Consider the following 21,379-nt stretch of genomic DNA (forward strand, 5'->3'; position numbering starts at 1 on the left):
AAGATTGTATTTTTCCCATATACTCTACAGAGCTAGTTGACTTTGTGGACATGTTTGTACATGTAATAATATGCATACATACCCCGTGCTGCCAAAATGATATAGGAATGATTCTTTAACTGAAGTAAACAACAAAAAACACAGTAAAATTTCAAATGCATCATATTTTAGCAGATATATCATCCTACCTTTGGAAATGGTTGTATCACTTACAGGCAAAGGGTGATAATGATTATGATTACTGTAAAAGTGGTTTCTTTTGCGGTGGTTTTGACTATGGATATTACAACTTTACAAGCATGTTATAAAGTACTCTAGAGACAGGATTTCAGGTAAGCTTGCATTAAATTTTAATTTCTATTCAATAAAAGTATAATTGGATTATAGTTTGGGTTTTCATGTGCAAAATGAAACAGTTTTTGCCGACTGTGAATTCACAGATTTTGCCGACCGCGAATTCAAACACATGCAAAAAAGTCGGCACCGATGGAAACCGCGAAAGTATCTGTATGCGAAAGAAACCACTTTTACAGTAACTAGCCCTGCTTACACTGCCAAACCGTAATAGGTTTATTTTTATTCAAGCAATGATAGTTGCTGCGTTTTGTAAAGTACACTACATTATGTATGCGGCAGAAGGGCACTGTGACTCCGCTTCATCTCGCGCAAAAACTGCACTGCGGGTAAGTGGCCAATGCACAATAAACCCTCTCCTACCTGAAATGCGCTTTTCATAGTCTCGTTTTTACAAACAGTCCATGAATGCTGTTTTGCATTTTGCTCCTCTTTTCCATATAAAAAAATTTTCTTTTTTAAACAGTCTTGTCTTGCAACACCTGATAAATGTTATATTGCAAACCTCCATGTCTGTTTAAGTTGCTTGTATCAGCCCAATGCTCCTGTCACAACGAAATGTTCCCTTTCACATAAGACACTATGCAATGGGCTATATCTCACTTTGTCACAAAATTTGTTTCTCAACAGTGGTTGGCAGTATATGTATTTAGTATGGCATTAATAACCTAGTGCTGTCATGACAGAAAACCTTTTTAGAAAATCTACGAGTTTCCCTTGTTTTATCCTCACACGAACCACTGCAAAATGTTTCATGAATATCAACATGTGCAAAGCACACTGGGTATTTGAAAATTGAAAGGAACCTCCTGGGAGGCAAATGTTGGCTCAGTCCCACTGTCATCATTAGTTAATCACTGGAATGAGGCAACACAAACTCTAAATCCAGAATATGAGTTTAAATCAAGGACTGCATCTTTGTAATTTTTCATCCTGTTGCACAATTTAATACAAATGCACAAAGTTACCTTTCACTCTTCTGTTCATAAGTATGGATTCACAACCAGAAATGTTTGCACACACACACTGGTGGCACATGACAAGACACCACATAAAACATGGCAGCTATTTAAATCCACATCACAGGAATTACATAAAATGATTCTGCGTAATTCAGCCATTTCAGAGACTTGGAGCAAAGGTTGATAATTACTTTTCACCCCGAATCAAAACATGGCATAACATTTCATAACAATATGTTTGTCCTTTCAGGTTGCCAGTTCTAATTTGCTTGAGACAAAAACTTTGTGCAGCTGTAGTTCAAAAAAAAGCAGCAAAAAATAAGACAGAAAAATGACAAAAAACTGTGTATATTTACACAAAATGAGAGAATATGTATGGAAATTTGAACATGACATCAATATGGATTGTACCAAGAAATCAGACGCATTGTGGAGTAAAAAAAAATTCTCACTCTCTGCTATTATGATAAATTTGTGAAACTCTTGGTGCTATTCTCATCCTTGGTGACGGTCTCAGTTGGAAATGGATTAATCTTGATGTCTGTTTGTCCACCTGCAAAGGTTTTGCTGCAGGATGGCACATCCCTGCTCATCTCGTTGGGCAGCGTGTGACTTGGTGTCGCAGGATGGCGAGAGAGGGCCAACTTGCTGAGGGTAGTGCCTTGGAGGGCAGAGGTGTCCGACATACCCATGGCATGGAGTCTGCAATGCTCGATCAGTTCCTCTTTGCTCCTGTAGCTGATGCCGCAGATGTGGCAGTGACAGTGGGTTGTGAGGTGGATCACCATCAGGTTCTCGTCCATGAACCCTTGGCCGCAGACCCCACACTTGAACCGGTGCTCCATGTGGGACTTGGCGTGCTGCTCCAGGTGCTTCTTTCGGATGAACATCTTGCCGCACTCGGAGCAGTCATAAGGCTTCCGGCCCGTGTGGTGCCGCATGTGCTGCAGGAGATCCTGGTGTCTGATGAAGGCCTTGTTGCACTCCTTGCAGATGAAGGGTCTCTCGCCAGTGTGCTGTCGACAGTGCTCCACCAGGTTGGACTTCTGCGCAAACGCCCGGTCGCAGTCAGAGCACTTGAACGGCAACTCTCCCGTGTGAGTCCGTATGTGCGTAGTCAAGATGGACTTCTGTCGGAAGGCTTTCCCGCAGGTGTCGCACTGAAATGGAGTCTCGCCGGTGTGGCCTCTCACATGGACGACAAGGTTTGACTTCTGGGCAAAGGCCTTGTTGCACTCAGGACACCTGTACGGCTTCTCTCCAGTGTGCACGCGGATGTGTTCCACCAGATTAGATTTCTGCGTGAAGGCCTTTGGGCACATGTGGCACTTGTACGGCATTTCTTTGGTGTGGGTGCGAACATGTGTCACCAAGATGGACTTTTGCCTGAAGGCCTTGCCGCACATGTCGCACTTGAAGGGAAGCTCGCCCGTGTGCATGCGCATGTGTACGATGAGGTTGGACTTCTGCCTGAACGCACGGCCGCACACCTCGCACTTGTGCGGGCGGTCGGCGGTGTGCATCCTCACATGCTTAGCCAGCTGGCTACGATGGACGACATGGCCGCACTGGATGCAGGTGAACCCTGACGGCTCCAGGGTCATGGTGGACCGAACTACACCGTGGCCATCCTCACTTCTCTCTCCGCTGCCCTCGCTGGACGAGTTTGGTGTGACTCGAAACTTGGGCGTCCTGCTCCAGGACATTGGCACAAAGTTGCTGGCGATTTCCTGGTCCTCAAACTCAGTTGGGAATATTTCAGGCTTGGTCTCTTCTTTTTCCTTTCTTTCGGGTACGGGGGGAACAGGGGACTTCACATCATGCCACGTGTCATTTACAGGCTCCTGTAGTTGGAAAAAGTAATTTCATTTTAGCTGTTTTCTGATTTAAAATGTCATCAATTTGAGTTCATAGTCACTCATTCTGTAAATGCACGTATTGTGCAAACATGATAAACATTCTAAGTTCTAACTGTGCATAGCAACTCACATGAGTTAGCCCTATGTATCTACATTCACATGTACATTATTTTGTCTAATTCCTTGCAAACACTACTGCAAAAACTTTGTAATTGTTCTGTCAAAGTCAACAGAAATATCACTAAATGTTGCCAAAGTTGTGTACATTGTAGCTTTGACTGATCTGCCTGTTTACTTTCAAGTTTCAGGCTTTCGAAGTTGCATTCATGATGGGCTTTTATGATTTCATTGCAATGTTTTAGCAGCATGATTACACAAATTGTTGGTGCATATACAGGCTTGTGACAGGCCTGTGCAGTGCACAAACAAAAAGTGTATGACATCTCTTATGTCAGGAATCTGTAACATACAAAAACAGAAGTGAAGCCTTTGCAAGAAGCAAGTGATAGTGAGTCTTGTCATCTCGATGTTACTGAATAATGGAAGAGTAATACTACACAATGTACATAATAGCATAAAGACGCCATCTCTTTACACTGAAGAGAATGATATGCATAATTTCAATGGAAGTTTGGCAACATCTACAGTCCTGTACCTCTCAATACTTTTGAAAAGATGTAAAAGGCAAGTCAAACAGACAATAATGCCTCCAGCGACACTCCATGGCAGAGGAATAAAAATTTGTCATTTTTTAAAGATAGCAAACTAAAAGCAAATTCAGAATCAAAAAGGCTGTTAACCAAACAAGAGACCCGGGTCTCGCGCTCACCTGAGTATCGCAAGTTCTCCTTCCATGCATTCTTGCAGACTCTTACCTGAGAACATTGCAAACATGGGGGTGGGGGGCATGGTGTTCATTTGCACATTCACTCAAACTGGTAAAAATACCTGCCAAGTACATTGTACTTTAAAGGACAAGTTCACCTTTATAAACATAAGGATTGAGAGAATGTAGCAATATTAGTAGAACACATCATTGAAAGTTTTGAGGAAAATCAGACAATTCGTTCAAAAGTTATGAATTTTTAACATTTTTGTGCAGCAACCGCTGGATGAGAAGACTACTGCAGTGTATGAATAACTTGCGTACAACAATATAAGGAAAATATAAAGAGAATTTCACAAAAATTCCATCCTTTGAAAAAAAGTACACATTCCCCTGACTCGTTACCGACAAATGTTATGGGCAATATTATTCCCCCTGCCTTTAGAAAGAGGCAAGTCAAAAGCTCTTTTATTATGCGAAAAAAAGTGAAAATATGTTGAATTTTCTTTTACATTTTCTTTATAATGTTGTACGCATATGACTCACAAGCTGTAGTAGTCTCCTCATCCAGCGGTTCCAACACAAAAATTTTAAAAATTCATAACTTTTGCATCGATTGTCCAATTTTTCCTCAAACTTTCACTGATGTGTTCTACTAATATTGTTGCATTCTCTCAATCCTTATGTTTATGAAGGTGAACTTGTCCTTTAATGAAGGTTTCACTACGCAGTCTTGAGAAACAAAAACTACTGAAAGGTCTATCTTGTCTAATTCTAGAGAAGAATTTTTTTAACATTCCTTAATTTGGGAGGTTTGGGTCACCTGGGGCCCCCAAGGAAAGCATGGTGCCTATTCAAACAAATTGAGATCCTATCCCCTATGAATGCTAACTGCCAAGAAGATGAAATTGTACAAGTTAGAGCCCCCACTTGGAACCCCCCGTTGCCAAGGGGGGCACCCCTGAGTCTGCATGAGCAAACTTGAAACCACAGTCATCAACGTACTTTCACTCATAATATCAACTTAGCTTCAACGCTTCTGGTTCCAGAAATGAAGATTTTTAAAGATTCCCTAATTTTTTTCATTTTTTTCATTTTTTTTCATTTTTTATTTTTATTATTATTATTATCTCTTTTTTTGGGGGGGGGGGGCCTGGGGGCCAAATGGGTACGGTGCCCATTTGAACAAACTGATATCCTATTCCCCTAGGCATGCTACTTGTGAAGAGAAAATTTTGGTGAAAATCCATCATGAGTTTTCACGAAGATGAAATGTAAACTAAGTTTACGAATGATGCATGACACACTACAGATGACACAGGACGCTGAACGGATTAGACCGGGGGCCCAGAGCATTTATTCAGCTGAAAAGGGTCACACTTTTTGATGGTCTCATCATGTAAGGATGTGGCCAAGGGTCAATAAAATGAATTGCTGGCAAGTCACATACTGTACCGTAAGCCTAGGGACCACAAAAAGGGACCTCCGAAAAAATGGATTTATTCAGCCGAAGGGGGTCACGGACAAAAGTTGGTGGATATTGTTCCTTTGGGTGTACTTATCATGAAAACAGCAATGCCAGCTATTTTATCCTGTACGGGGCCCCAGACAGTAGCCCCAAGGGGCCCCAGAAATATGGTGTTATTCAGCTGAAAAGGGTCACGGCTAATTTCTTTTGCAACGGAAGTAGTTCCCATCAGAGATATCCAAAACACCAATGCCAGCTATTTTATCCTGTACGGGGCCCTAGACAGTAGCCCCAAAGGGCCCCACCCCCCCATAGGCCTACGTACAAACACACACAAAACATTGATTTTATTCAGTTAAAAAGAGTCACGGCTAATTTCTTTTGCAATGGAAGGAGTACCAATCAGAGATATATCCAAAACACCAAAGCCAGCTATTTCATCCTGCACGGGGCCCCAGACAATAGCCCCAAAGTGCCCCACCCCCTATAAGCCCTACGTACAAACACACACACACACACACATTGACTTTATTCAGCTGATAAGAGTAACGGCTAATTTCATTTGCAATGGAAGTAGTACCCATCAGAGACATACAAAAACACCAAAGCCAGTTATTTTGTCCTGTACAGGGCCCCAGACAGTAGCCCCAAAGTGCCCCCCCCCCCCCCCCCCAACACACATACTCGCACAATAGTTTCATTCAGCTGAAAAAGGGTCACGGCTAATTTCTTTTGCGATGGAATTAGTACCCATTAGAGAAATCCAAAATACCAAAGCCAGTTATTTTATCCTGCATGGGGCCCCAGACAGTAGCCCCAGGCAGTAGCCCCAAATTGCCCCCCTTACCCCCTCCCCCCTCCCCCCCCCCCCCCCTCCACACACACATTGATTTTATTCAGCTGAAAAGGGTCACGACTACTTCTTTTGCAATCGGAAGTAGTACTCATCAGAGATATCCAAAGCACCAAAGCCAGTTATTTTGTCCTGTACAGGGCCCCAGACAGTAGCCCCAAAGTGCCCCCCCCCCCCAACACACATACTCACACAATAGTTTTATTCAGCTGAAAAGGGTCACGGCTAATTTCTTTTGCGATGGAATTAGTACCCATCAGAGAAATCCAAAATACCAAAGCCAGTTATTTTATCCTGCATGGGCCCCAGACAGTAGCCCCAGACAGTAGCCCCAGACAGTAGCCCCAAATTGACCCCTTACCACCCCTCCCCCTCCCCCCCCCCCCCCCCCCATACACACACATTGATTTTATTCAGCTGAAAAGGGTCACGGCTACTTTCTTTTGCAATCGGAAGTAGTACTCATCAGAGATATCCAAAGCACCAAAGCCAGTTATTTTATTCCTGTACGGGGCCCCAGACAGTAGCCCCAAAGTGCCCCCTACACACACACACACACACACATATATATTGGTTTCATTCAGTCCGAAAAGGAGTCACGGCTAATTTCTTTTGCAATGGAAGTAGTATCCATCGGATATCAAAATACCAAAGTCAGATATTGGGGTCCCGTACAGTAGCTCCAAAGTGTTTTGCTTTATTCTCTTTATTGTTTGCATCTCTTCTTCTTAAATATGCGCTCCTTCGTCTTCATTTTCGCAACAACGACAACGCGTCCTCCTCATCATCATCAGTTTTGCTGTTCTGGCAAACATTTTCCAGCGTATCGGCTACGTTCGATTTTAGAGCGGCGAGAGCGGAAGACGCGCATAATTGAGTCTGGGAAAGCGTAGGAACAGCGTAGCTAAAGCGGCCAACAGCGTTATCGAAGCAGGAATGAAGCGTCGTAGGAACAGGCCTTGATTTTATACGAGAGTAGAGAACTTAGTGAGAGCGTCGTTAAAGCGGGAAGGTCGTGCTTTGATCAAGAAAGCGGCGCAGCAGCGGGACCATGTCGTCGGTGTCTAGTTTAGACTATACTTCCCGTTCTTTGTGCCGCTTGTTACTTACGGTCAGAAAAACCTGGAATTGTTACGCTCATCCCGCGGTATTTACACTGTCACTGCTCTCTCCCCGTTTGAGCTACGATTCAAAATAGGTCAATCTTGATGGGGAGATGAGGAAGAAATTTTGAATCAGTTCAAAATTTCTTCCCGATCTGTAAAATTGCCAGATCCAACCCCATCACCCAAACGCTGCTGCTACGATGCTCCCGGTCCCCGTACACTTTTGCCGCTCTGTCCCGATCTGACAGATTGAATAGATCGGGATGCAGATTTTGATAGTGGAATTACATGTGGGGACACTTTTAGGAACACTCCGTGGGAGCCCCGTACAGCTATATAACTGGTTTCGGTGTTTTTGATACCTCCTTGAGTACTACTTCCATTGCAAAAGAAATTATAGCAGTGATTCTTTTCACTTAGAATAAAATAATACGGGAGCACTTTCCAGCTACTGGCTGGGGGCCCCTTAACTGGATGGGTTTGTGTTTTACGTATCTCAGCTGTTAATTCCACTGCCAAGGAAAATCCTGACTGTTTTCACCTAAAAACAATTAATTCATATGGGGTGGGAATACCTTGGGGCTATACCTGTCAAGGGCCCTGCATCCGGGCCAATATCGCACCTCTTTTAATCGAATTCTTTAATGTTGAATTAAATTTAGCAAAAATTTCGCCTAGATGACATGGTAGTTCAATGTCATATAAATCTCTTCTTTCAAATTTATTTTGAAACAATCACATTACCTCTAACCTTATTCTAAATAACACTTTTTCAACTGAAATCCATATATAAGACAAGTACCATTCCACTATCCGTTCATTCATAAATTCATAATGATATAGTCACGTGATACATGCTGCGCTCGTTCATTCAAATTGATTTGTGGCCATCTAATTTAACATGATCTGCAGTCAATTAAACAGATACGTTCATGCTTGGCCTCTTTCCTTATTTTCTTTCGTCGTAGTTATTGTTTTGTAAGCATCATAGCATTTCATGTTTTCGTATTTGTTTAAGAGACTTTGACACCATTTTTTTAACATGCTTTTTGAATTCAAAGAAGTATAAAGAAGCCACAAATTATCTGGCCATTACGAGCGCTTTATTACGAGCGGTCGGCCAGTTCCAAGAAGTCAAGGTGATGATCCTCAAATGTTTTTTTTTTAATAATTCTTTCTATGTCTTCTAGAGATATACGTCTGTATCTATTGTGCTGTCATGACTATAAAAAATGAAGTTAATCTGCATTACTGGTACACGTATAGGCCTATAATGACATGTATATGAAAGAGAAGGAGCGTTACCAGTCTGGTTACAGAACAACCAAATCCAGTTATACTAGATAAGAAATATGATACTTTTACTGCTTTATAACAGTAATTTATAGATGAAACGAAAACACACATAGAAAGACATGTTAAAATGATCTGAAACAAAGAAATAGCATGATTTGAATTTGGATGAACACGTTTGGAATTTGACTGTCTTTCGCGAAATTTAATGACTGAAATACCCTTTTCGGCAAATCAAGGCGAATTTGAATGAACGTAGGGTACCAGCCAATTTGAATACCCATTTTACGAATTCGAACCTTCTATCAAAATTAATGAACCAACAAAAGTGCGAAATTGGCTGGGAAAACCTAACTGGCTTTGATGTTTTGGGTATCTATGATGTAAACTAAGGCCTACTTCGATTGTAGAAGAAAAACAACTATGACTCTTCTCAGCTAAATGATGTTATAATAATTATGTGGGGGAGGGGCACTTTATGGCTACTGTAACCTGGGCCCAGTACAAGATGAAATGACTGGTTTTCGTAATATGGTCATCTTGGTTGTGCACTATACAGAAGTATGCTTCCTTTGCAAATTTCTTGAGTGTTTTGCTACTGTAACCTATGGGACCCCGTATACAGGATAAGATGACTTGCTTTAGTGTTTGTGATATCTCTGTTCAGTAGGCCCTGATATTAACGTTACAGAAGAATTTGTAAGACCATTTTCAGCTGATTCACAGTACATGCATAATGGATGGGACACTGTGGAGCTACTGTCTGGGGCTCTGTGCAGGATAAAATAACTAGCCTTGGTGTGTTGAATATATAATAATCTCTGATAGGTACTTCTTCCAGTGCAAAAGAAATTACCCGTGTTTGGGGCTATACTGTGCGGGGCCCCATACAGGATGAAATAACTGGCTTTGGTATTTTGGATATCTCTGATGGGTTCTACTTCCATTGCAAAAGAAATTAGCCGTGACCCTTTTCAGCTGACTAATGTGTGTGTGTGTGTGTGTGTGGAGAGGGGGGGGGGGGGCACTTTGGGGCTACTGACTGGGGCCCCGTGCCGGATAAAATAGCTGGCTTTGGTATTTTGGATATCTCTGATGGGTACTACTTCCATTGCAAAAGAAATTAGCCGTGACTCTTTTCAGCTGAATGAAACTAATGTGTGTATGTGTTGGGGGGGGGGGGGGAGCTCCTTTGGGGCTACTGTCCGGGGCCCCGTACTGGATAACATAGCTGACTTTGGTTTTTTTGATATCTCTGATGGGTACTCCTTCCATTGCAAATGAAATTAGCCGTGACTCTTCTCAGCTGCACGAATGAAATCAATGTTTGTGTGTGTTTGTACGTATGGCCTATGGGGGGTGGGGCACTTTGGGGCTACTGTCTGGGGCCCCGTACAGGATAAAGTAGCTGGTATTGGTGTTTTGAATATCTCTGATGGGAACTACTTCAATTGCAAAAGAAATTAGCCGTGACTCTTTTCAACTGAATAAAATCAATGTTTGTGTGTGTTTGTACGTAGGCCTATGGGGGGTGGGGCCCTTTGGGGCTACTGTCTAGGGCCCCGTACAGGATAAAATAGCTGGCATTGGTGTTTTGGATATCTCTGATGGGAACTACTTCCATTGCAAAAGAAATTAGCCGTGACCCTTTTCAGCTGAATAACACCATATTTCTGGGGCCCCTTGGGGCTACTGTCTGGGGCCCCGTACAGGATAAAATAGCTGGCATTGCTGTTTTCATGATAAGTACACCCAAAGGAACAATATCCACCAACTTTTGTCCGTGACCCCCTTCGGCTGAATAAATCCATTTTTTGGGGTCCCTTTTTGCGGTCCCTAGGCTTACGGTACAGGATGTGACTTGCCAGCAATTCATTTTATTGACCCTTGGACACATCCTTATATGATGAGACCATTAAAATGTGTGACCCTTTTCAGCTAAATAAATCTTCTGGGCCCCCGGTCTAGATGCCAGATAAGGAGAGATCACAATAGCTCACTTGAGCCTTCTGCTCATGTGAGCTGAAAAAAAACATTGAAGAAAGCTATTCGATGCCTTTTTAAACAGTATCTGCTAATCCCTTTGTAACATTTTCTGAGACTTAATACCCACCAGCAACAACCAACAGATAACGAAAACAACAAGCAAGGGACAGACTCACGTGCAGATAATTCACCTTTACCTTCATGACGGGTTGTTTCTGTTCTCTGGTTTCTGTTTGGAGATTTGGACGGTAGTGCTGCTCCATCCAGGGCATTCCGATGGGTAGGCTTGGAGTGTGAGTGTTTTCAAGGGGCGGCGGCCTCAGGGCGAGACTCTCGCTGACGCGCTCCGCATGCATGTCCACAAGGTTGGCCGGAGGGGGCCTCGCCACGAAGGTGCTCACGGGAATGCGGTAGGGCGACGGGTCATTGTGATTGAACATGGGATGACTGGTATGCGGGACATCCATTGTGATCGGCAGTCCTGCTCTGATCGTCTCCTGCGTTACAAGCTCTGAGGGTGTGGTGATGTCACTGCTCTGCGATGATGGTCCTCTTTGCAGATGCCATGAACAATGCCTACACAAAGCAGTGGAACAAAACAAAACTTAACTGACGTGTCTGCAGTAAAATTAGCTACTCTCCTTAACATCTGTAAAGAAGCAGTCCTGCTTGTGACGCTCTTTGCATTTTGACTGCCACAGTGCAAAAACATGTTTTTTCGGAAGCCATTTATGAGCATTGCGTAAATGAAAGCAGTCAATATTTGTGGTATGGGGGAGGGTCAGATGGGTTTGAAACAGACAAGCTCATTGTTTCTCAAAAAGACTGCTTGCAAAGAAGACATCAATTCTCGATATTACCAAAACCTACAATCTAGGTGTAGTGTGCAGAGCAGCATTTTAGAAGAACAGAGTAAATATTTCATACACACAATCCTCTGCTCAAAGGATCACTGGATGTTACCTTGCCTATGTATACGCCCATAGTGCAAAGAAGTTGCACAAAGTCTTTCACTAATGACAGCTAGAGTCACTGAGCTTTTTTCTTTTTCCTCCACTAAATACATGTACAACCTCTAATGTAAGAAATATTGGTACCAGTGAGGATTTGCAGTAGACATCTCTTAATTACAATACATTTTGAAATAGCTCTATCAGCAAATAATCTATTCAAATATCCAGTGTGGATGCATGCAAAACTTATGTCATACACATCCTAGTAGATACTGTAGTTACAACAACTAACTTTCATGCTGTGATGACATATTAATGTTCCATTTTTCTATATGATCTGGCTTTGGATAGAATTTGTGACTTTGTGATTTACACAGTACGATGGTGTATGTCTGTATCAGCAGTCATGATGCATATTACACTTGATAAAACAAACAAACAAACAAATTCATCAAACAAGCAAACATATGCAACTAAATTCTCTGTAGCTGTGAATACGGAATGTTGGCAACAAGGTAACGCTAGTACAAAAACAGCACTTTCCACAAAATCATGTAGCCTACATTTCACAGATTATGTCAGGGGATATCACGTCCATGACATAAAATACTGTAACACTGAGTTCTTGACAACACAAATCCCAAACATGTCAAAATTCAAAGTATTCGAAAAGCAGAACACTGCAATGAGTGCATCAGTTGGAAATGTGAGCATGCTTATCTCACAAGGCTTGCCTCATGAGTTTAGTTACAGCATGTACATGATTCCCAATGAAGCAAAAAAATTATTGTGCATCATCTCCTTTATAGAATGGTGTACAATTTTCTTATCAGAAATCCATTTTTTGATCATGTAACCTAATGGCAAATTTACTGGATGCATTTTCCTTTGGCGAAAAAAAAAAACCCCAACTAAAAACATGCATCCCGTAATTACTGGATGCATAGCTTGCTAGCCAATAGGCATCTCTTGCTACAAGTGCACTCCTCCATAACATTTACAGAGCGTTGTCCTCGGTGAGGTAGCGTGCGGCCAATACAAAATCAGCTCACAGCTCCCGACCAATAAAATCGTAGGATTTTCACTACCCATTCTATTGCAAAAATCAATGCTTTTTAATACAGTAAGGAGTGAAAGTTCAGAGCTTTTGCAACATTTGGTACACGGTAAGTCACTACCTGAAAAATTTGGAAATCAGGTGTCAGAAATTTAGCATGCAAACAAGTGTGTACACCTTAATGTACACTTTGTGCTTGTAAAGAAACATGTCTTTATATGCAAATAATACATGATTCCTTGGTAAAAAATAACAAAATAATATAAGGTAGCAGATGATGCACAGAATGTCACCCTGCATCACAAAACTGCCAAAAAGTCACCAGACATGAATTCTTAATGAAGGACAAGTTTTGAAAGAACAGACTCTAAGCTTTAAAATGATGGATCACTCAATACAAAATAAATGGACTTTCTTAAACTGGTCTTCCAGAAAATATGAAAAATCTCGAGATTGGCTGCTTCGTCCCACTTCATCTATTTTGAGTCCTCATGTTAAATACCCTGCCCCTCTTGCTTTAATCCACTCCTCTTTTTGTTGGTTTTGTGATATTGGCCACATATGAAGTGAAGAGTATAGACTTTGTTTCTTCCTAACTTGAGACATCAATGACATGGGTAAGAATTAATGGAAGATTCACTTACACTGTATGTGTGCATGCATACAATTGCTGACAACTGAAATTCTGTTGATGTCTTTCACATAAAGTTTAAGTACGGAGACTTTCGTACTCAGTCGCCACGTCTGCACTCAAGCATTGCCGCGCCGCCGCGCCTGGCGACACTCACGCCAGTAATCGCTCGCATTTCAGCATTCGCATGGGTCGTTTGACATCGCATTTAAATCCATGATTTTAGATATGATGCCTCGAACCGATTTTGCTCAAATTTCGTGAGTAACTAGGAAACTTGTGAAGCTTTATGGACATAATCAAGCGAATTGCCGCAGTCCTTTCATTTTCGCGTTGCATTGCAAAAAAGCGTGGAGACTCCTTATAAGGGGTGCCCCGGGGGGTTACTTATAGAAACTAAGGGGACGGGTTACTTATAAGGAGGGGCCCCCCTTGTGATTGTGAGTGGGTTTCCCGAACTGACATTAGACATAAAAACAGTTAATGCAGCGCCAGGGACAGGGCCACCGCATGCTGCACACACCGTGACGGACGGGCAGGCAGTGCAGGCAGTGACCAGTAGTGACCAGTGTACACGCATGTATTCTCCTTTTCATTTGAGATCTAGATTCTAGGGCTTAATCAAATTAATGCACTGGATTTCAGTATCTGGCACTTTCGTAACTTAAGCAAGTGTGAAGGACCTTCCTGACGTCAGTTGTTTTGACACCAGAGCCCGGACTGAAGTGCGATGTATATGGACTATGGTATCGGTTCACTTTTACATGGCTTCACAGCTAATTGCGTCAACGCCGAGAGCTCGAAAATGGGGACAGGAGCACGATGACCCCAAAAGTGATACGTGGGACTGAACAGTTGTGCTGTGCTATCCAAGTGCACGCACGGGTGAAGTGCATGGTACAAATATAAATAGATTTGTAAGAGCATTTTACCAATAGAGGCACACGAGACCAGGCTGAACAGAACTCTGAGCTAAAAAGATATATCTAAAAGGCGGTTGTCATACTTTACCATGTGCTCTTGCACCCGAAAATTGGTGAAAATCAGTCGATTTCAGACGACTTCCGGAAATCTTGAAAAACATGGAAAGTTGGCTGTATACCGCCCTCTAACCGAGCCTCGCTTTCCAAGGCCGCACTCACGTCCTATTACCTTCCTTGAATCGCGTTTTATACACAAGATAGGATTGTAATGCCAATGACATAGACAAATTCTTGGTTTTTGACTGAACATCATTTCCCGTTTAAAGCTGCCACAAAAAAATTCGTAAACTAGAACATTACCTTCTTTCATATTGTTTAAAGAGGAGGTAGCTTATCTCTAGAATAAAGTTAGGTTTGTGTTCTGAAAGAGAGAAAAAACAACAACAACAACAGCTGGGTGAACACAAACTCGTCCAGGGAGCATACTTAATTGTACCACAGCATTTTGGTATTCGAGTCGATTCGTAAATATATTGGCAGTTTGAAGAGTCGTGTTTTGACTCTTTATTGTTTGTGTAGCATTAAAGGGGCCCTGAAATCCAAATGCATGTTGATTTGAATTGATTTATGATACCCTCAACATCACTTTTGCGGTGAAACGAGTATCTAGAAACATTCCATATATTTTTAACGATTTTTTCTTCTATTTTTCTTGAGATTACTTGGGAACGTCCACAAAAAAATCCTTCCAAACCAATATTCTTGAGATGACCTCATCTGTCAATCATTGCTAAAGTACTGAAATGTTAAACAAAAGACATTGGAATGCACCTTCCTCTCGACTCAGCATAACTTGCATGTTTCTGTGATATTAATGTGAATAACAAAAGACATGGCGAGGGAACATGTAAGCTGAGTCGTGGGAAGGTGCTTTTGCATTCCAGTGTCATTTGTTAAACACTTCAGTACTTTAGCAATGATTGACAGATGAGGTCATCTCAAGAATATTGTTTTTTTTAAGGATTTTTTTTGTGGGCGTTCCCAAGTAATCTGAAGAAAAATGGAAGAAAAAAATCATTAAAAATAGGCCCTATATGGAATGTTTCTAGATATTCGTTTCACCGCAAAAGTGATGTTGAAGGTATCATAAATCAACACAAATCAACATGCATTTAGATTTCAGGGCCCCTTTAAGCTCGAAGAAGTTATCCGGTGGTAATGTAATGAAACATTCAGTTTTTGTTTTGCTTTGCATCTTTCTTTTTTTTAAATACATGTACCATTTTAGTCTGTCTGTTGGCAATGTCTAGGCTACATCTGGAAGATACGATTATGGACCATTTCACCCTAACTGCTTTCATGTGTCGCAAACAGTTTTCTCGTCGAAAACAGTTACAAGCAGTGGCCAAATGGTGAAAGGAAGCCTTGGCAAAAGATTATATAAGACGTGTCGGTTAAAGGGATGGCATGGACCTCTAGTTTTGGTTGAGATGGGAAGTTCAGATTTTAACTTTGCGCGAGGTGATAGGAAACCACTTATGAAATATGAACGAGCACTCTATTCTAAGAGGAATTCAAAGTTTGTTTGATGTAAATCGGGTTGAAAAGACTGCAAAAAAAAAAAAAACAAAGTCAACGTGTTCTATGTAAAAAAAAAAAGGTGGGTCCCATCATTTGACAACCTCTTAATTTGTTTTAATTACTCTCTAAACAAATCAAGTGAAAATATTCACTCTTGAAGGAGTGAATACAAGAAAGAGTGAATTTAGAGTGAAAATGTTCATTTTCACTCATTTTGGAGTGACCTCAGGGATCACTTGAAGATTTTGGAGTGATCACTGAGGTCACTCTAAAACGAGTGAAAATGAACAATTTTCACCCCAAATTCACTCCAATTTTACTCTAAATTTACTCTTTTTTGTGTGCACTCCTTCAAGAGTGAAAATTTTCACTCGATTTTTTTTAGAGAGTATCTCAGCCATTTCAAAATCCTTCCTTCACTAATAAACTTTGAATTTCTCTTCTAAGCATCATAATAACAATTATATACATGTAGATGTGACCCTGCATCACAAACCAATATAAAGTCGCCAGACATGGATTCTTAGTCAAGGGCAGATTTTAAAAATACAGACTGTAAGCTTTAAAATGATGTATAACTCAATTCAAATGGACTCCCCTAACCAGTCTAAATACTGGGAAGAAAGCACACACTCTGAAAAGTGTGAACTGAGAAAAGAGGCTCTGAAGTACAGGGTCTATTAATCTTTACAAGCCGAGCTAGCTGTGCGATGAAAGGGACAAAACACAGGATGTATAAACCACTGGGGCAACAACAATGAAGGGATTATGAGATTAAGCTGAAATTGATCATGTTCTATTAACACATTCTGTCCATGATTAATGCCAATTTTCAAAGTAAAGCGTTATTCTTTTAAAAAGTTATTAGACTTGAAAGTGAAGAGTATGCAAAGGATTTCAAGAAATGAAAAGGGGCCTCTAAGACACACCTGATCATTCTACTCTCCCCCCCAAAAAGGGTTGTAGAAAAACTGCTGAAAACACTCTTTCCCATTGATGTTATGATCCCAAAGGATAGCACTTTCAGAAAATATGAAAAACTCAAGATTGACTCGGTTGACCCATTTGACCTTTCTTGAGTCCTCATGTAATCAAGGGGTGCGACTTTTTGTTGGTTTTGTGATGCACGGCCACATATATGCCCCTATTTCATACAAGGTTTTTCATTATCTCACAATAAAGTTGAAAACCTGAAGCTACATCTCAACCAAAACTATACCGTTCTTACAACCCATGTTCGCCAATGCTTGAGACCACGTGACAGTCCAGAGACGTACATGATTGTATAGTATGACAATCACCACGGGCCATGCATCTCGATGCAGTTAGTGGTCAGCTTCAAACCAGGCTTCAGAGTGCGTCTTATGTTGGTCTCCTTCTTTTGGAGGGGGGGGGGGGGTTAACCCTTTAACTAGATCGTGAAGCAGGTCATCTTTTTTAATACTCTTAGGAAGTTCTTGAAGCTCATGGCATGACGAATCCGCCATGTATAATAGGGGCCTAATTCCTGCAAGGGGTTTTCGTATTGACCAAAGTCACTCCTCTGCAGCAATCACTCGATCTCTGACCCAAGCAGGCTTTATTTTCTTCTTCAGAGTGTTTTCATCTTCTTTCTTTCTGTTCTGTCACACATCTGCAGCCAGGCCAAGCAGATCTTCAAGAGCAACAGGACGTCAGGGCCACATAGCAGGGCCTCATAGCAGAAATTATTTATTTTTCTCGAAAGCCATCTTAAAACAGACTCTTCGGCGGTGGTCAGAAGAAATCTGCATGATAGAGAAGGTGTGCTTACATACATTATTTCTGTAAATTAGGGTCCATGAATTTTCCGGGTACTTTACCAGGAGTTGGCTGAAGGTCTCAAAATTTCACAAATGGTTGCAAAGGATTTTTCAAATGTTGTTAATCTTCGGGGAAAAACAAAACCGTTGCTAACATTTTGTTTCCAGTCGCGGGGCATCTCACCGAGCGACGAATTATTATTTGCGAACGTATAGCGAATTTTGGGTTTCGTCAGAGTTCGTGAACAGTTTATCTAAGTCTGCAGTCTATCTAATTTACAAACTGTTTTTACTTCTAACAGAAAGTTTTTCTTGTCGCAAGGAAATTCTGAACAGTTAAAAACGTCTTTGCGACAATAAAACCCCGGGACCCTGACGAAACCCAAAATTCGCTTTACGTTCACAAACTTTAATATCCGGTCAGTGAGATACCCCGCCCAATGCTTTTCGCAAACACTCAGACGAATGTTTACAACTCTTTCCTACAAGCATGCAGTCATCATTGCTGACATTGCTGATGAGATGTGAAGTTTCTCCTTTTTTTCCATGTACAACTTTTGTGCATTTTTGTGTGTAGGTTATGACATCATCACATAAGCTATGATTTGCAAGTGCCGTTCCTTTATGGTTTCGTGAAAACATGTTGTACACTGCGGATGTTACAGTTCAATACACTTCAATACGTTCAGGGGGTCATTTCATGAAGCATTTTGTCCGACAAAGTTGTCAGACAAATTTGCTCTTAGCCAATCAGATGCAAGGATTTCAGTAGCTTGTAACAGTTTGTCAGAAAAATATCCGACCAAAATGCTTCATGAAATGCCCCCCAGATTTTTTGTCTAATCTCGATGAAGATGAAGCCTCTATCTCATACCAATCCTGATTTCACTCTAAAATGAATTACAGGAAACCAAAACCAAAAGAGAACGCGGATTGAGGGAAAGCAGCAACATTAGTAGAACACATCAGTGAAAGTTTGAGGAAAATCGGACAATCATTGCAAAAGTTATGAATTTTTAAAGTTTTTGTGTTGGAACCACTGAATAAGGAGACTACTAGAGTTCGTGGCGTCGTGTGTGGACAACAATATATAGAAAATATAAAGAGAATTCCACAAAAATTCATTTTTCATGAGAAGTACAAATTCCATCAACTTGATACTGCATGACATACCGTAAGGGTAGTAATAGTATTCCACTTGCTTTCTGAAAGCGGTTAGTCAAGTGTTCTTTCATTACGCTAGAAAAGTGAAAGCATGTTGAATTTTCTTTATATTTTCTTTATTCATATTTATGTACAAAGGAAGTGAACTTTATCGGAGTAACCCATTAAGCGAGCTACATCAAGACGACATGCCGCAACGGATTGATACTTTTATATGAAAATAGATTTTTCTCCATCAAGAACTGTACATCAATATTAATTCGTCGTTTCACAGTAACTTTTCACCCCCCTTAGTGTAAACTAATCCACAACTTAATGCACAATTATGTGATGATTAGGAAATGAATAGTGCCGAAAAGAAAACAGATAAGATCAAAAGGGAGGAAGAAGAGGAGGATGAGGCGGAAGAGGAGAAGGAAAAGATGACAATGTTATGCAAAATAATAGATAAAGAATTATAAATAGATAGCTAGCTAGCTATATAGCTAGCTAGCTAGCTACATAGATAGATAGATAGATAGATAGATAGATAGATAGATAGAATAGATAGACAGATAGATAGAGAGGGGAGGAGAGAGAGAGGGAGAGAGAATGAGTGATGCATACATATCGGTGTGTTGCATTTAGTGAAAGCAAATTATTTTCTCAAGGATTTTTGCATTATAACTTGATGACTGCGATAATGTTTTGTTACGAATAATTGAATTGAATTCTCTCCCGTTGTGATTTAATAACACCGTCGAAAAAAAGACTCCTTACGCATAACGCGAGAAAGTCGGCACTGGTTACACGTAAAAACACAGAGCATTCACCACAAAATTCGGGCCGGCTCCACTTAAAGGACAAGTTCACCTTCATATACATAAGGATTGAGAGAATGCAGCAATATTAGTAGAACACATCAGTGAAAGTTTGAGGAAAATTGGATAATCCGTTCAAAAGTTACGAATATTTTAAGTATCTGCGCAGTCACTGCTGGAAGAGAAGACTGCTACAGTGTATGATGTCACATGCGTACAACTATATTAAGGAAAATAAAAAGAGAATTTCATAAAACTTTACTTTTTGAATAAAGTGCACATTTCTTCGACTTGCTACTGACGTATATTAAGGGTATTATTACCCCTGCCTTCTGAAAGAGAGAAGTCGAGTGTTCTTTTGAAATGCGAGAAAAATGGAAATATGTTGAATTTTCTTTATTCTTTCTTTATATCGTTGTACTCATGTGACATCACAAGCTATAGTAGTCTTTTCATCCAGCCGTGACTGAGCATAAACTTACAAAATTCATAACTTTTTAACGGATTGTCCGATTTTACTCAAACTCTCACTGATGTGTTCTGCTAATATTGCTGCATTCACTCAACCCACATGTCTATGAAGGTGAACTTGTCCTTTAAGTATTTCAGGGCATCCTCTGGAGTAGTTGGCTAGTGGACGGGGGGGGGGGGGGGGGTTAATGGTTATCAAAATCATAGTCACATTTTGCACACGTCCTATTATGGTAATCTCCGCTGGACTTTTCTTCAGACGTATGTTGAGTACCGATGGAGTGAATAGGGCTTCACACGATGGGCCATACTTGAAGATGTTAGTTTGTATCTACCTGTACTTTGAGGCAGGGGTTCGAGCTTCATGCATGGTTGTTAAAGGCCAGCCCGCCCCTCTTTGTAGCAACCAGTTTAGAATACAACATTAATTATTATGACATGTAATCTTGTCCCTCTTCTCACCACACTAAGGCTACGGTCACAACTCAGAGCGGCGACCGACCGATTTGTAGCCTGCTCGGTCGCTGCTGAAATTTTGGCACCGCTCAGCAGTTTTTGGAGATGTTGAGCAGGCTGTAAAACCCCAGCGATGACCAAGCAGTGCCCTGTCGATTTCCCGTCGGTCACCGATCGATTTTCAGTAAAATTTTGGCGAAATATGGGGATCTGCAACGCGCAAGGTCCGAGCAGTCACCGAGCGATGCCCCATCAGCAACTGAACGATCTCCCACCGGTCACCGGCCGATTTTTACGAAATCGCTCAGCGACCGACGGGTGATCGATAGGTCATCTACCGGTGACCCGTATAGGCGTACCGACGGCCACCCGCCGGTCTCTGCCGGAAATTTCTCACGAGCTACCTGTGTTTATTAATGTACCTATGTGATTTCTGATGTGTTCATTAATCAATTATTTAAGATAAAACTCGAGGCAAAAGATCTAAGAGTTAAATTACCAACTAACAAACCTCAGCTATGTGATACAACAGATAACTAGGAATTAGGAAATAAAACAAAATTGAGGAACACCCAAGATGTAACAAAGATTAGAATAGATTAGAATTTTCCAAAATATCTTGTTTGCTTCTATATTTTACAGTATTTTTCTATTCCTATTTAATTTCGTATTTCAATTTTCCCATCTCTTGTCATTCATTTCTTCTTCAATCAATAGGCCTTTAATGAATGATAAGGTAACCAAACCATATTTTACTACGTCAACATATCGACACTAACTTTTAGCTTTCATCTCTTTTGCCCCAAAGTGGTTGCCTCTGACTTCCATGTCCCTCATGTTGGTTGCCGAGATGTT

The 21,379-nt window shown here is 41.1% G+C and overlaps 1 protein-coding gene across 2 annotated transcripts; it reads right to left on the reverse strand.

Moving 5' to 3' along the window:
* Positions 1 to 1,769: 1,769 nt before the first annotated feature.
* LOC139743649 (uncharacterized) lies at positions 1,770 to 14,607 on the reverse strand. 2 transcript variants are annotated; one of them, XM_071654115.1, is made up of 3 exons: positions 14,360 to 14,607; positions 10,905 to 11,283; positions 1,770 to 3,160 (listed from the first exon to the last, which is right to left on the reverse strand). In XM_071654115.1, the coding sequence occupies exons 2-3, from the start codon at positions 11,172 to 11,174 to the stop codon at positions 1,778 to 1,780; spliced, it is 1,653 nt and encodes a 550-aa protein (XP_071510216.1). In that variant the 5' UTR covers positions 11,175 to 11,283; positions 14,360 to 14,607; the 3' UTR covers positions 1,770 to 1,777. The 2 variants fall into 2 exon arrangements, with proteins under 2 accessions (XP_071510216.1, XP_071510215.1); XM_071654114.1 differs by having other exon boundaries at positions 10,899 to 11,283.
* Between the last annotated feature and the right edge of the window lie 6,772 nt (positions 14,608 to 21,379).

Source organism: Diadema antillarum, unplaced genomic scaffold, assembly GCF_040938485.1.
Source record: "Diadema antillarum isolate AM-2024a unplaced genomic scaffold, OU_Dant_1.0 seq00001099_RagTag, whole genome shotgun sequence".
Taxonomy (NCBI): domain Eukaryota; kingdom Metazoa; phylum Echinodermata; class Echinoidea; order Diadematoida; family Diadematidae; genus Diadema; species Diadema antillarum.

Bases quoted from the DNA above. Each gene is read 5' to 3' on its own strand.
- LOC139743649 (XM_071654114.1), bottom strand. From the start codon at position 11,174: ATGGATGTCCCGCATACCAGTCATCCCATGTTCAATCACAATGACCCG. The intron at 3,161-10,898 runs GTGAATTATCTG...TTCCAACTACAG, and splicing joins AACCCGTCATGAAGGTAAAG to GAGCCTGTAAATGACACGTG.